This window comes from Populus trichocarpa, chromosome 12, assembly GCF_000002775.5.
Source record: "Populus trichocarpa isolate Nisqually-1 chromosome 12, P.trichocarpa_v4.1, whole genome shotgun sequence".
Classification (NCBI taxonomy): Eukaryota; Viridiplantae; Streptophyta; class Magnoliopsida; order Malpighiales; family Salicaceae; genus Populus; species Populus trichocarpa.
The window spans coordinates 5502382-5517099 of record NC_037296.2 but is presented as its reverse complement, the minus strand read 5'-3'; the positions used below and the strand labels follow the sequence as shown (position 1 = coordinate 5517099).

Below are 14718 nucleotides of genomic sequence, written 5' to 3'. Positions count from 1 at the left end.
TTAATGTAATGTATTTTATTTTAAATTTATTAACTGGGTGAGGTATAAAAAAATATATATACAGAGAGAGGGGGGTTGAGATTTATGTTGAACAGAGCATGAAAAATGTTGCGGAAAGTAAAGCTCGGGTTACTTCTTTAATGCCTAGAGTCCGTTAACTTGTTTACTATAGCATGATCATTATTGCAAAATATCTAAAATCACTTTTATGTCAACATTTCTTGGTCATATTTACGAGTTGCAGAAAAGAAAAGATGTAATCCTAACTATTGGTATAAATTTGTACACTATTGCAGTGAATTTTACTAGTTACAAAAACCAGAAAAGATTAGGGAGGGAGCTTTCTTTGCAGTAGCCTTCTTATCATTTGTGCAATTTCAACAATTTTTTAGTTATGGCACTGCTTGTGTGCGTCACCATGCTTCTATTTAGGTGTCCATTTGTTGAGCTTTATCTTCATTCTTTTGCAGGAGCCCAGGAAAACTTTTAAGTTCACCATCCCTACATTTGAAGCCCTTACTTAATTTGGTGTTGCTACAGTCTCTGCTGAAAATATTGGGGAAGTGGAAGCGTCATATAGCTTAATGGTATTTTAAACATTGTCCTGGCATATTAGGTCATGATGCAAAAATGCTTAAACACATACATGCTGATGCAATATTTACTCTTACTTGGATCACAATGCTTAAATAATGTTGTTACATATAAAATATAACATAAGATTCATTACAGCAATTTGGCATGTTTTATTATTTCTTCATACAGTAATGTTGGTCAATAAAATCTAGTATATTTCACTGCCAGTATATAGTCACAGTATATTGCTAATAACTCTCATTATTTTACACCATAAATGGAACCTTATTTTCTCAAATTCAGTAATATTTTAGTTAATGTTAAATTAAATCACATCTTATGATCTCTCAATTAGAGAACATAAAAACAATTAGTAATAAAAGATGTATTGTAAGAGTTTTTCATTTTTAAATTATTAGCTAGTTATTAATGAAGTTATTTTGATAATTTGTTATATAAAGTTTTAAATATAGATTAAGAAATATATTAAATAATATTCTAATTTTTTTTGTTTTAATTATGTTAATTAGATTAATATGGACGATCGATCATGTATGTATCGCCGTCGTAGGGATGGTCATATTTGTCCGAAATTTATTGCGGGTGTACGAAGATTTATCAATTTTGCAATTTCAATTGATGAAAATGTATCTGGAGGTAAAATTAGATGTCCTTGTGCTAGGTGCAAAAATCAGAAGTTTTTAATGGAAGAAGATGTTTATAAGCACCTGTTTTCAAGAGGATTTTTACCTGATTATGACTGTACATGGAGAGCCTTATGTTTCAGAACCAATAATTGCTGGACCTTCATCAGTTGGGTGCAGTCATGTTGTGAATGATGTTTTTGAAGAAAATTCATATAGGAATATGGTTCTGCATGCAATGGGGGTTGGTGATACATACTCTAATGATATGGTTTCTAGTCCTATGGTAGTAGAAGAACTTCCAAATCCAGAGGCAGATAAATTTTATAAATTAGTTAAAGCTGCAGAGGAGTCTTTATGGGATGGGTGTACCAAGCAATCTAAATTATCTGCTTGTGTAAAATTGCTTAACATGAAGTCAACTCTAAATTTGACTCAAACTGCCTTCAACAAATTTACTGAATTTACAAAAAGTTGCATGCCTGATAATGGAAATTTGGTTTCAAGTTTCTATGATGCCAAGAAATTTATGCGGCCACTTGGACTTAGTTATGATAAGTATGATGTGTGTCCTAATTATTGTATGTTGTACTATGGGGTAGATACAATGAAAACAAATTGTGACTTTTGTGGAAGTTTACGATACAAATCTAAAAATCCCACTAGTAAAGGTTCTAATAAGTCAGAGAAACAACTCCAATACTTTCCCGTGACACCAAAACTTCAGAGGCTATTCATGTCTCCACATCATGCCAAAGATATGACATGACATCATTTTCATAGGTCAGATGATGGAGTTATGGTCCATCCATCTGACAGGGAGGCATGTAAGTTTAATCAAGACCATCAAGACCATCAGATCCACGAAATATTCGGTTAGGATTATGCATTGATGGTTTTAGTCCATTTAACATGTCTTCAAATGTCTACTCTTGCTGGCCAGTAATTGTGAGTGTTTATAATTTGCCTCCTTGGAAGTGTATGACCCGACCATTCATGTTTTTGTCAATGATTATTCCTGGGCCGAAGAATCCGGGGAAAAAGCTTGATGTTTTCCTACGACCATTAATTGATGAGTTGAAAAAGCTATGGCTTGATGGTGTTAATACCTATGATATATATAGGAAGGAAAATTTTCAATTAAGGGCAGCTTTGATGTGAATCATTAGTGATTTTCCAGCTTATGGTATGTTATCAGGTTGGAGTACTCATGGCAAGTTGTCTCGTCCTTATTGTATGGAGCATAACAAAGCCTTTAGATTAAAGCATGAGGGGAAAATAACCTTTTTTGACTGACATCGACGATTCTTACCTATGGATCACCCATATCGATATCAATCAGACAAGTTTTTGAAAGGAGTAACAGAATGGCTCCCTTATTTACCTCGTCGATTTGGTTCAGAAATGTTATTTGAAGTGTCTAATTTTACAGAGGGGCATTTTAGAAGTTCATCTCACAATGACAAAATACCAGGCTTTGGTGTTAAACACAATTGGGTGAAGAAAAACATTTTCTGAGAGCTTCCATATTGGTATACAAATTTGATTCGTCATAATCTTGATGTCATGCACATTGAAAAAAATTTCTTTGACAATATTTTTTATACAGTAATGGATTGTCCTGATAGAAGCAAGGACAATATAAAGGCTAGGTTGGATATTCAGTTGTATTGTAAGAAGCCTCACTTACATTTGCAACAAGATGCAAGTGATCGGGTTTACAAACCTAAAGACACTTATTATCTCTTCAAGAAACAACAACAAGAAGTGTTGTCATGGATGAAAGAATTGTCCTTTCCTAATGGTTATGCTTCAAACATCTCACGGTGTGTAAAAGAGGCACAATGTAAGGTTTCAGGCATGAAAAGTCATGATTGTCATGTTTTTATGCAAAGACTTCTTCCAATTGCTTTTCGACCTTACTTGCCTAAGCTATTGTGGGAGTCATTAACTGAATTGTCAGTATTTTTTCAGGACATTAGTGCTACAAGTTTAAATGTCCAACACATGGAGTTGTTGCAAATGAATATCATTGAAATTATTTGCAAACTTGAAAAGATTTTTCCTCCATCCTTCTTTGAATCTATGAAACACTTGACAATACATTTACCTTATGAGGCAAAAGTCGGAGGACCCGTTCAATATCGATAGATGTATCCATTTGAACGGTATGTTTTCATGTCATATTATTTTTTATTCTTTTCCATTTTTTCTCAAACTAATTGATATCAATGATATAGGTATATGTTTTATTTGAAGAAAAAAGTGACCAATAAAGCTAAAGTTGAGGGTTCCATATATGAAGCATATTTGATTGATGAAATTACCAGTTTTGCATCTTATTATTTTGGTGATGATGTGCTAACAATATGGAATCGAGTTCCAAGGAATGATAACAGTGGCCTTAAAAGTCTTGATGGACAACTTTCAATTTTTTCTTACTCAGGGAAAAAATTGTCCAGAAGATCGTATAGAAGACAATTGTCACATGCTCAAATGAAAATTGCACATAACTATATTTGTTTCAACTGTGAAGAATTGAAGCAACTATTTAGAGTAAGTATGAATTTTTTTTATACTTTATTCTTAATAATTTAATTTTAAAAATAAACTATTTATAATTTAGGCAATGTCATCAAGAGCTAAAGTCACAACAACCACATGCGAGTGATGCTGAAATAGAAAAATTATGCGAGGAGATCTTTCCAATTTGGTTAAAAAATAATGTAAGTAGTTTTATATAATGATTTTTTTAATGCAATTTTATTCTTTTAAGAAATTATTTTATTTTTGAAAAACATATTTATTATGGTGTTAAATGTTATGGTAGGTTGAATATCAATCAAATGGAATTGGGAATCAAATCTTTGCACTTGCTATGGCCTTTCAAATTTAGTTAAATGTTATAATGGGTATTATGTGAATGGTTTCAAATTTCACACTCAAAGTTATGGTCGATTTAAAAAGACGATGAATTGCGGGGTTTGTGTGAAAGGAAGTTGCTATGATGACAATGAATGTGATTATTATGGAATGCTTAAAGAAGTTGTTTGGCTAAAATATTTGAGGAGTAAGTGCAAAGTATTCATGTTTAAATGCCATTGGTATGATACAAGAAGAGGAATATATTAGAATGCATCATTCAAATGGTTTGGTTGAAATCAAGCATACTTCTCGACTATATGGAAATGAAGATTTTGTGCTAGCACAACAATGTCAACAAGTCTACTATACATGTCCACCTGATAATAAATCTTCTAAATGGTGGGCGGTAATTAAGACAACTGCTAGAAGTCGCTATAACGTTGACATGGGTGAATTTATTAAAGATGATAACAATATGAGATCATTTGATGTCGCTCAGTCAGATGAGATTTCTCAACCATGTCGTGTCCTTCCTACTCAAACACTTGATGATCCAAATATGGTTGTTGAAGCATCATATTATACAGAAATCAACCATTGTGAATTGCTTCAGTTACAGGCAAATTCGATAAAAGTTGAAAGGGCTTCAGATGAAGAATTTGATGATGATGATGTTAATGTTGATTACGATGATGATGATGTGGTTATGAGTGATTATAATGATGAGCAACATGATGATGATATATTGTAAAATTTATTTTTATTTATTGTATTTGGACTTATTTTTAAATGATGTAAGTTATGTTTGTATTAATGGTATTACTTAAAAATAATTATTTTGTTCATTTTTATTTTTTTTATTGTATTAATTAGTTCATATTCAATAATTAAAAATAATTCAGTTATATTTATTCTACAATGTTGTTTATTGATGTTAATTTTTTATTCTATTTCAGGTATCTAGCATGCCTCGACGTGGTTCTATATTAGCTTCCAGGAGTAATAAGACCACTTCATCTAGATCAAATGGCCCTTCATCTAGGCCGAATAGCCAAGCATCCATTTCTCATCAACCTTTTCATCATGAGTTGCATGATTGTTATAATCCTACTCGGCAAGATTATGGGCGGAGGGATGATTATCAATTGTACGAGGGTTTTCGCTTTCAAGATTTACTTCAAACTCAAGAAGGTTTCCCTCAATATCACCCATATACTTTTAGGGGATATAATGTTGATGGGGGTTATTATGATTGGAGGGGCAAGGATGTTAGGGGAGATGAGAGAGTTGAGGAAGATGGAGGAGAACAATATGATAGAGTAGATAGTGATAATGATGAAGATGAGGGAGATGATGTTAATGCAAGAGGATTAAGTTATGAGGGAGATGATTGTAATGTTAGAGATTCAGAGGATCGAGATGACATCCCTTCAATCCATGGTTCAACATCTTCTCCAATGCATCATGAGCAATGAGTTCAAAAGAAGGGTTTTGACACACATAAGGATCCAATTATCAAAAAAAAAGAGCTTCATTTATATGGAACAACATAGTAAATTGAAATTTATAAGGTTATTGTGTTTTATAATTATTTTTTAAGCTTTATTAATTTAATAAATCTTTGTCATTTTTTTAAACTTCAATAACTCATCGTGTGGGCATGAGATCAGACTTATTTTGAGATCAAATTTTAAAGAACCATGGCACAATTGGGAAAAAATTGGTTCAACTTATAGGGATGAACTCTTTAAAGAGTTTAAGGTATGAGATTATATATTTTTATTTTAGACATAATTATGTTGACTTATTAATTAATATTATGAGACTTGAATATATTAATAAATATACGTATTGAGAGATTGTTTGATGGATGGGATGTGATCCCGGATGATTGGATTAAGATGGGAGTTGTAATGACATATAATAGAAGTGTTCTCGATAACTTGGTACCAATAAAAATAGAGGAGACTCTGCTAAAAAGTTTTAAAAAAAATTTCCATAATTTTAGACATATCATTCAATAGATGACATTAGTAAAGAAATGTTTGAGATTTCATGATATTATATTTGAGGATATTACATTCTTTTTTTCTATGCACATCTTAGATGCAAGGATTATTACTGTAGTAAAAAATAGTATTTTTATGGAAGTGAAGACCAAAATGAAATACAAACCTCTTAGATACAATTAATGTAAAGAATAGTTTTTTATTGATTGAAAATATAAATTAATATATAATTGTTTTTGCATCTCTAACGACTTCAATTAGGTTAGAACATGTCATGTTACTATGATATAAGACAAATTAATTCTATTTTAGGAATATATTAAGAAATGGTAAGCTATATACCAAAAAAATATTATAATAATTAGAATATAAGACATTAAATTCCATTTTATGATGTAGTTAAGAAGTTTTTATTTTATCAATATTTTTTGTTCATCTTTTTTACTTCTGATTGTGTGATTGTAATTATATAGGCTAGTTAACAACTATGTTGAGCTTTGTTTGTTTTTTTTATATATAGAAAAAATATATATTTTCTGAGGATGATGAACCAATTGTTCGTAAGATTTAGGAAGATAAGACTAGAATTGCTTTGAACCAGCAGTTGACACGAGCTCGTAAAAGAGCTATGTCTGACAGAAATACCACAAATATTATGGATTGCATTAATAAAGGTCCAGTTTGGATACACAATGATGATTGGAATCAAAAGATTAAAGAAATTTGGTCCGCCCCATAATTTCAAAGGAGATCAAAATTTGCAAGAAATAATCGGCTAACTGAAACAGATGGTAAATTAAGCACTCATTCTGGAGGTACGGTGTCATTTGCATCATATCGATCTAGCATGGTGAGGATTGTTTATATTTGTTATAATGGACTTCAAATTTTTATATTTATATTTTCTAATATTTTTTGTTTGTTGATAGCAAGAAAAAGCAGGAGGAAAAGAACCTCTATGGGATGATGTGTTTTCGATGTTGCATTAGAGTGCCAAGCAGCCTGAAACATTCATAGATAACAAGTCTAAAAAAGTTGTTGTAAGTATTTTTTTTAATGTAATTTAATATTATTTAAAATTTAAATGAATTTATTATTATATTTAATTGTATTGTAGGAGAATTACAAAAAAGAGATAATTCCAAGATATGGAGCTGATTGGGAAAATCATCCTTCATTTGATGGAGCAGCTTGGTGTGTGGTTATAGGAGGAGTTACAAAGGGTAGAATATATGGTGCACCTGGTATGCCAAAATCCATGGTTAGTACGAGTGCTTCATCACAATTCTATACGATGGAGTCAACACCTCCTAGCTCATCAATTCAGGCATTGAAAGAGCAAATAAAGGAAAGAGATGGTCATATTTTATCATTACAATAGGAGATGACCTCAATCAAAAAATTTCTTAGTAATATGGGATACCAAGCTTGGACATCAAATATGGACCAAGGTATGTCGGCACCTATGGCTTCATCTATGTCGTCACATGTGGCTCCACAGATGACGACACATATGTATCCCCCGTCTAATCCAGTATATCGACCTAGACCTCCACCACCATATACCGATCCCACCTTATGATGGTCAGCATTGTTTTGGTTTGTTTCCACCACCACCCTAATCATCACCTTTATGATAGAACATATTTATTAAATTGTGACTTATCTATTTTGATGTAAGTTTAATGAGATTTAGAAATTTATTATGAAATTTATTTTTATTTGCGTTATTATTTTTTATAAAATAATTTCTAGTATTAATTTATGTTCTTTATATATTTATCTATAATTTTTTAAATATCCACAAATAATTAAAACAAATTCAATAGATGGGAAAAATAATTTAAAAAATTCGGACAAATCAGCAACGGACCAGCAACAAAGTTTCCATTGCTTATTAGCAACGGATCAGCAACGCAATATCCGTTGCTGATTTATATAATCAGCAACCGAATTTCAGTAACGGATAATCTGTTACTAAAAAATCAGCAATGGATAATCCGTTGCTAAAAAATTAGCATATATTATTTGCATCTGAAATTATCTGTTGCTAATTCCGTTGCTGAGTTTTATCAGCAACAGATTTTAATATTATCTGCAACGGACTAGGTAGTTGCTAATAGGCTTTTTTTTTTGTAGTGTAAACATCATTGCTTCAACATGTATTGCTTAAGTTAAATAAAAACTAAAACAACACTATTTTATCGAAAAAACAACTTAAATAGAAAACTTTTATTAATTCTAAAACATTAAAAAAAAAAGATTTAAAAAACATAATCAAACTATTACAATAACGAAAGAGGCAAGCATTATTGTATAAAAGAGGCAAGCATAACACTGCTTGCCAAACATTCTAAACCTCATTTCCATGCTTGTGAACATAAATATGAATGAAAAATAAATAAATAAAAAACACTCTAAACAGGCCATGTGGACTCTATTTTTGGATTAGAAAATATACCTAGAACATTTACTCTGTCTTTACTTTTCTTTGGAAAGTTTTTGCCTCTAACTTACTACCCTTTCAAAACTTAAGAAACCTTTATGTTTGTCTCATGAACCTTTACACTTAGGTTTTTTATCAAGATTTTTCCTTCATCCTTTATTTTTTATTCATTCCCCCCTCTTTTGGTTCTGATTTTCCAAGGTATTTTTAGGGTTTTGCTAGGTTTTTTTTATAGATTCAATCAATGATTGATCAATGTTTGGCTCTTTGATCAAAATAGGAGGGTTTTGGACAAATTTTAATAACTGGAAGCTCTGTCCTTGGCTGGTTTCGCAATGGTGGTTTTGCAATAAACTCAAAGATGGTTTTTACAAAACTTGGAGGTCAAAGTGAGTTTTTTTAGCCTTTTGATCTTAAGAAGAAGGTTTCAAGCCCTTGATAAGAACCCTTTGAGATGCTTTTAAGTGTGAACACATAAAAAAATAGTGGTTTTTGTATAATGGGTATCACAATCACAACTGACTGAGTTGATTGATTTTGAAAGCCTCGTCAGAGTAACTATGACATCATCATCGTTGACTACCACTTGAAATTGATAGAGAGAACACATTTTTTTTTGGATCAAATCTTGCTCGATTTGGATATTTGTAGCTTCACATTCATTCGTTTGAATATGTCAACTCGATCAGACAAAACTGTAAAAAAAAAAGATAAATAATGGTTGAACGACATATCTTTCGATCCCTTCATTAAATATGAGTGACGCGTTTTCTAGGTTAAACTCTAAAAATAGGGTTTTTAATTTGGGTTGTGACAATTTTCACTTAAGTCCTTGTTCTTCTAATTTCTTTTAATTGCACATGTGATTGCCTCCCAACTTTTAATGTCATGCTATTCCACCCTTGTCAAACTCAATTGCTAGCCTCAAAGTTCAACTCCTTTTTCAATTAGGTAATTGGTTCTTGATTTATGCAAAATAACCATTAATTAACCATCAAACTTTTAATTGTCTTCAATTTGGCCTTTGATTTTGCCAATTTAAGTCCTTGAAGTCTCGCGCCTTTTACAGTTTGGTCATTGGTTTTGAATTTTTTCAATCAAGTTCCTAATTGCCTATCAAACTTCAATATTTATCAATTAAACCCCTGATTTGACCAAATTAGCTTTTCAACATTGCAATTCAACCCCTAAACTTGAATTATTTTCAATTAAAGCCCGAATTGAATCTAAAACCAAATTTCCTTACAATTAAGCCTTCCTTCAATAAATTCAATTAAACCCAGAAAAATCTCAATTGAGTTATCAAACATCTAATTTTGATTTTCTTTTCTTTTCAAATTGAATTTTTCTTGTTAATAGGGCTTTCATCAGTCAAAATTGAACTTTTAATTTTTCAACTCTTCGTACTTTGGTCCTCCTCAACCACTCTTTAAAAATTTTCTGGATATTTTTCATATTCTTCTTATTGATGTATTTTTTTTTTATTTTTCTAGTTTATTTATTTATTTATTTATTTTGCATCTTGTATATTTATATAGGGTCCCAAAATAAATAACAATAAATTTCTGAAAAACTAGTTAGGATTTAATTATCATAAAATAATTCTTTTTTCTATATTTCCACCCTTTAACTGGCGGAGATATTCCCTGCAACAGTGGCGTTCAGTTTGATTATTTGATATACCAAGGTCTTCTTCTGTACGTTTATGTTTATAGCTAGGAGTACTTAGACTGTTTCCTTTCCACAGAAATCAATTCCCGCAGATGCCGACGTGCCAGGCTGCATAAAAAAATGGATAATTTTCTTCGTGGGGAAATTTAATCAAAGTTTAGAAGTTGTTCTAGAAGCCCAAATGCAAAACAAACACCGAGAGATGAAGTTAGTGCATTGAAGTTCTTGTTAGGATTGAAATTGATGGGGTTTCGATGACAAATGCGAAGAATGAAAGAAAGATCCAACATAAATTCTTACCAAAGATACAGTCGCCTGGTTTGGTGACCATTTTAACCACTCTTTGTAACCTTCGTCCACATATATTTAAATAACTACAATAGCATGCATCAAGATTTGAAGCAGTCATGTAAGATCTTAATGCATGTAGTCTCATCAACGAAATTATATATATATATATATATATATATATATATAAAATTGCTATAAATTGTTATAACTAAACCATCAACCTAACATTGTAGTATTTACGTAAATCTTAGTTTTAAAAGTTGTGGGATATATACCAATACTTTTTTTTGGACATCACAGCCAATCTTTCACAGTGTCGAATTAATTGTAATGATTTACATAAACTATTGAATCAACGAGAGTACTTACTTCCTTGAGTTATGCAAAGATAATACGTTAGAAACTAATATAAATTATATTTTGAGATTTAATATTATAAATTATATTTTAAGATCTCACTTAACAATTTAAACTATTAAGTTGAACTAGTTCTTTGACATGATATTAGAGCCTTGATAACCAAACGGTCACGAGTTCAAATCTCATCATCCTTATTTATTTGATAAAAAATTAAACACAAGGTAGTGTGAGCCTGTATAAGTTTCAAGTTTAAAAAACTTTTATTTAAAAAAAAGTGTTAGAGAATAATATAAATTATATCTTAAGACCTCATCTAACATAGAGGACTTGGAACCAAAGCTTCATATATGTTGTCAAAACTTTACCTACAGGTTAACATTTTACTACATTGTACTGAATAATCATTAATTTCTCTAGCACCACTGTTTATTTAAAATGGAAATTACAATGAGTCAAGGGTGTTAAAAGAAAAGTATTATTCTAAAAACTAATTTAAAATAAACATAATATGATGGATAATAAACATTTCTCATTCGTTTTATATAGCCTAGTAGCTATATATATAATCTCAATCCTCAATCCTCAAACTGGATTAGATCACCTCATTATTTAAAAAAGCTGTGGTTCCCTGTATTTAATTATATTTATCACGTGAAAAGTGATGACAAATCTTGCTTCCAATTAATAACAAATTGTCATCATTTTTTTCTTAACAACAATTATCATGGGTATTTATGTTTGATGTGGCCACGATTAATATATATTAAATTTCTTAAGCGATAATTTACTAAAAAAAAACCCTAAACACTCCCATTTCACATAAACATGCAGAGATATGATGCAAGGACGGGCAAGTGTAGAAAATATATTAATTGGTGTCGCAGTGAAGACCTTATGTTCCCATTGATTGGACAAGAGCTGGGCGGGTAGAAATGGGTGAAGGTGGTTGGACAAGAAACGTATAAACAAATCTGGTGTAACCAAGGCTCAACCCTCGTGCACAAATTTTCGCCATAGAACAAAGTCAATACATGCCAGTTCTTCGTGTCTTCATCATGGTCAATACCAGAAATGCTAGGTTTTCTTGTAATATTGTTACAACCCTAGTGACAGTTTGGCAAACCATTTTTCTAGCCCTCGCACAATGATAGCATTTTGGAGAATTAGTCAGCAAAAGAAAATCAAGATTTCCATGCACCATCTTTGTCAAAGTGTTAGCTGTAATTATCAGGATAAAAAAATGGACTGCCAAGTCCTGCTTCTTCTTGAAGGAAGATTTATTATATAAAAGGACCAGCTCCCTTTGCTTGCTCTTCTTGTTGATGTTATAAGGCTTTGTTTGCAAGCATCATCCGATCCGTATTCTGTCTAGGGTTTCCATATTTTCTTGTTTGCTCTTACCTAGCTAGTGCTTGAAAATGGAGGAAAATCTTCCTCCTGGATTCAGGTTCCATCCAACAGATGAAGAGCTCATTACATGTTATCTAACACGCAAGGTATCTGACACCAGTTTCACCTCCAAAGCCATGGTAGATGTTGATCTCAATAAGTGTGAACCTTGGGATCTCCCAGGTAATTATCATTATTATTATGCATGTTTCAAAGTTTTTCCTCGTCTATATCTTCTTAAAATAAATATACATCTACTTTTCTTCCTGCTTTTGCCTGCAGTTCTCCATTTATGCTTCTAGTGTTCGGATTCTGGAGCATCAAATAAGTTGTCCATGAATTTAATCACTTTGAGAAATTTCTTTGGTAATTGTCATTGTATAATTAATTCTATCGGGAAACCATTTTGTCAAAAACGAGGAAGGGGAATGGGAATGGGAAAGGAAAAGGTCGGCCGTGGAAAATTCCAAAAAGCGATAAAATAATCCTTTTTTTTACAGTATTTGGACACGTTATCTACCTCTACCTCTTCCGTTTCTTAACTAATTACTTGCCAATTCTGTAGTCGAGAAAGTTGACGTAAAAGTAACATTGTCTCTAAATTAATTAGTAAACTTGTCCTAAAGGGTGTTCATATGTATACATAGAAGATAGGTATTATACCTTATACGATCACTGCCATGCTGAGAAGCCTGGACTTCCCCTTGAAAACTGGAAGTTGTGACATCATTGTATATGATTTTTAGATCTTTTATGAGAGCCAAGCACTAGATGATAATATAGAATACAAATCGAATCGTATATGTTTTACTATTTTGAAGAACTTGACGAATACAAAAATATATTACCATAAAAGATTAAACCAAAACAAGATAAATTTACAGTTCTCAAGAGTTCAAAATATTCACAACACCACTTTTTTTATTCATTATTCTTCTTAATCAAGTATACTCATTTGAATTCAAACATAAAACTTCATTAAATAGAGGAGACATGCCACTACTTAAATAAACCACAAACTATTCCTTCTATCTTTTTCTTTTTTCTTCTGTTAACAAGATCCTTAATTTCGAATCAAATGCTCAACAAAAAAGAAGAGGATATTTCAATGATTTCCATGATTTCTTCGCTAACATTGGTGGTACAAGTATGCAGTCGAAATTTGTTTTTTTTTTAATTATCAATTAAGCATTGATTTTCCTATTTCATCGTATTTGTAACAATTGTTGATTCTTCTACAACGGAAGAAATCAAATGAGACTGAAAGAAAAGCCAGAAGGAGTGATTCTAAATTAGCATGCATATTGTACAGGCAAGGCGTCCATGGGAGAGAAAGAATGGTACTTCTTTAGCTTGAGAGACAGAAAATACCCAACTGGACTCCGAACCAACAGAGCCACAGAAGCAGGCTACTGGAAAACCACAGGGAAAGACAAGGAAATCTTTCGTGCTGGAGTGCTGGTAGGAATGAAGAAAACCCTAGTGTTCTACAGGGGTAGAGCTCCAAGGGGTGAGAAAAGTAACTGGGTTATGCATGAGTACAGGCTAGATGACAAGCATCCTTTCAAGTCCACAAAGGTAATGAATATGTACTCGACATTTCAATCTTTACACGTTTATTATCATTCCATTTTCTATGTGGTCGGGGTTCATAAGACTAGCTAATTTCTTGACTGTTTCATTCTCACAGGAGGAATGGGTAGTTTGTAGGGTTTTTCAGAAGAGCACAGAAGTCAAAAAACCACAGCAGGAACCATCCTCTCAGCAATCTCTAGGGTCTCCATGTGATACAAACTCAATTGTCAATGATAAGTTCGGAGATATTGCCAATTCATCCAGTGGGTTCAATAACATTTTAGCACACAGTTACAACAACGAAAGCAATGTAAATGTGGACTCGCACATGAATTGGGCTGCAGCAAGAGAAGCAGCAACTCTCCCTTCACTCGCATGGCCTTCAGGATTGCTAAGCACAAACCTTACAATGAATTCCTTGCTGCTCAAAGCATTGCAACTCAGGAGTTATCAACAAAGAGAAGCTACAACTACAAATTACTCGTTTCTGACAAATGGGATCCCTCATGAGTATGGGGCTGCTTTAGGTTCAAATTTCCAAGCTTCTTCTTCTAAGGTTTTAGACTCAGCGCCACAGCCACAGCAGGAGCAACCATTCAGTTTGGACTCCATTAATTGGTAAAACTCTGATTAAAGTTGAAACTAACACACACTTTTCTGTTAATCTTCAAGAGGGGTATTCAAATTGTGACTCAGAACACAAAGCTCATACCCAAGAATAATGCTGTTATCATTGTTAAATGTTGTAGTTAGATATTGTACAAGTTGGGAACCTTTCGTATATGTTTGTGAAGTACGGGAAAGGTCTCCAAACGTTCAAGTGTCAAGTTGGTGTAGTACTTGTAATTCAATGTCGAAATGAAGGAAAATCCCTGGTTCTTCGTTCCTGTTA

The 14718-nt window shown here is 32.2% G+C and overlaps 1 protein-coding gene across 1 annotated transcript; it reads left to right on the top strand.

Moving 5' to 3' along the window:
* Positions 1 to 12138: 12138 nt before the first annotated feature.
* Positions 12139 to 14718, top strand: LOC7493522 (NAC domain-containing protein 92). Its single transcript, XM_024582257.2, has 3 exons — positions 12139 to 12434; positions 13564 to 13829; positions 13942 to 14718. The coding sequence occupies exons 1-3, from the start codon at positions 12281 to 12283 to the stop codon at positions 14446 to 14448; spliced, it is 927 nt and encodes a 308-aa protein (XP_024438025.1). The 5' UTR covers positions 12139 to 12280; the 3' UTR covers positions 14449 to 14718.

What these genes read in the sequence shown, in the direction of transcription:
- LOC7493522 (XM_024582257.2), top strand. Translation starts at nt 12,281, where the DNA reads ATGGAGGAAAATCTTCCTCCTGGATTCAGGTTCCATCCAACAGATGAA. An exon ending in TGAACCTTGGGATCTCCCAG is followed by an intron (nt 12,435 to 13,563) that starts GTAATTATCATT and finishes CATATTGTACAG; the next exon opens with GCAAGGCGTCCATGGGAGAG. An exon ending in ATCCTTTCAAGTCCACAAAG is followed by an intron (nt 13,830 to 13,941) that starts GTAATGAATATG and finishes TCATTCTCACAG; the next exon opens with GAGGAATGGGTAGTTTGTAG.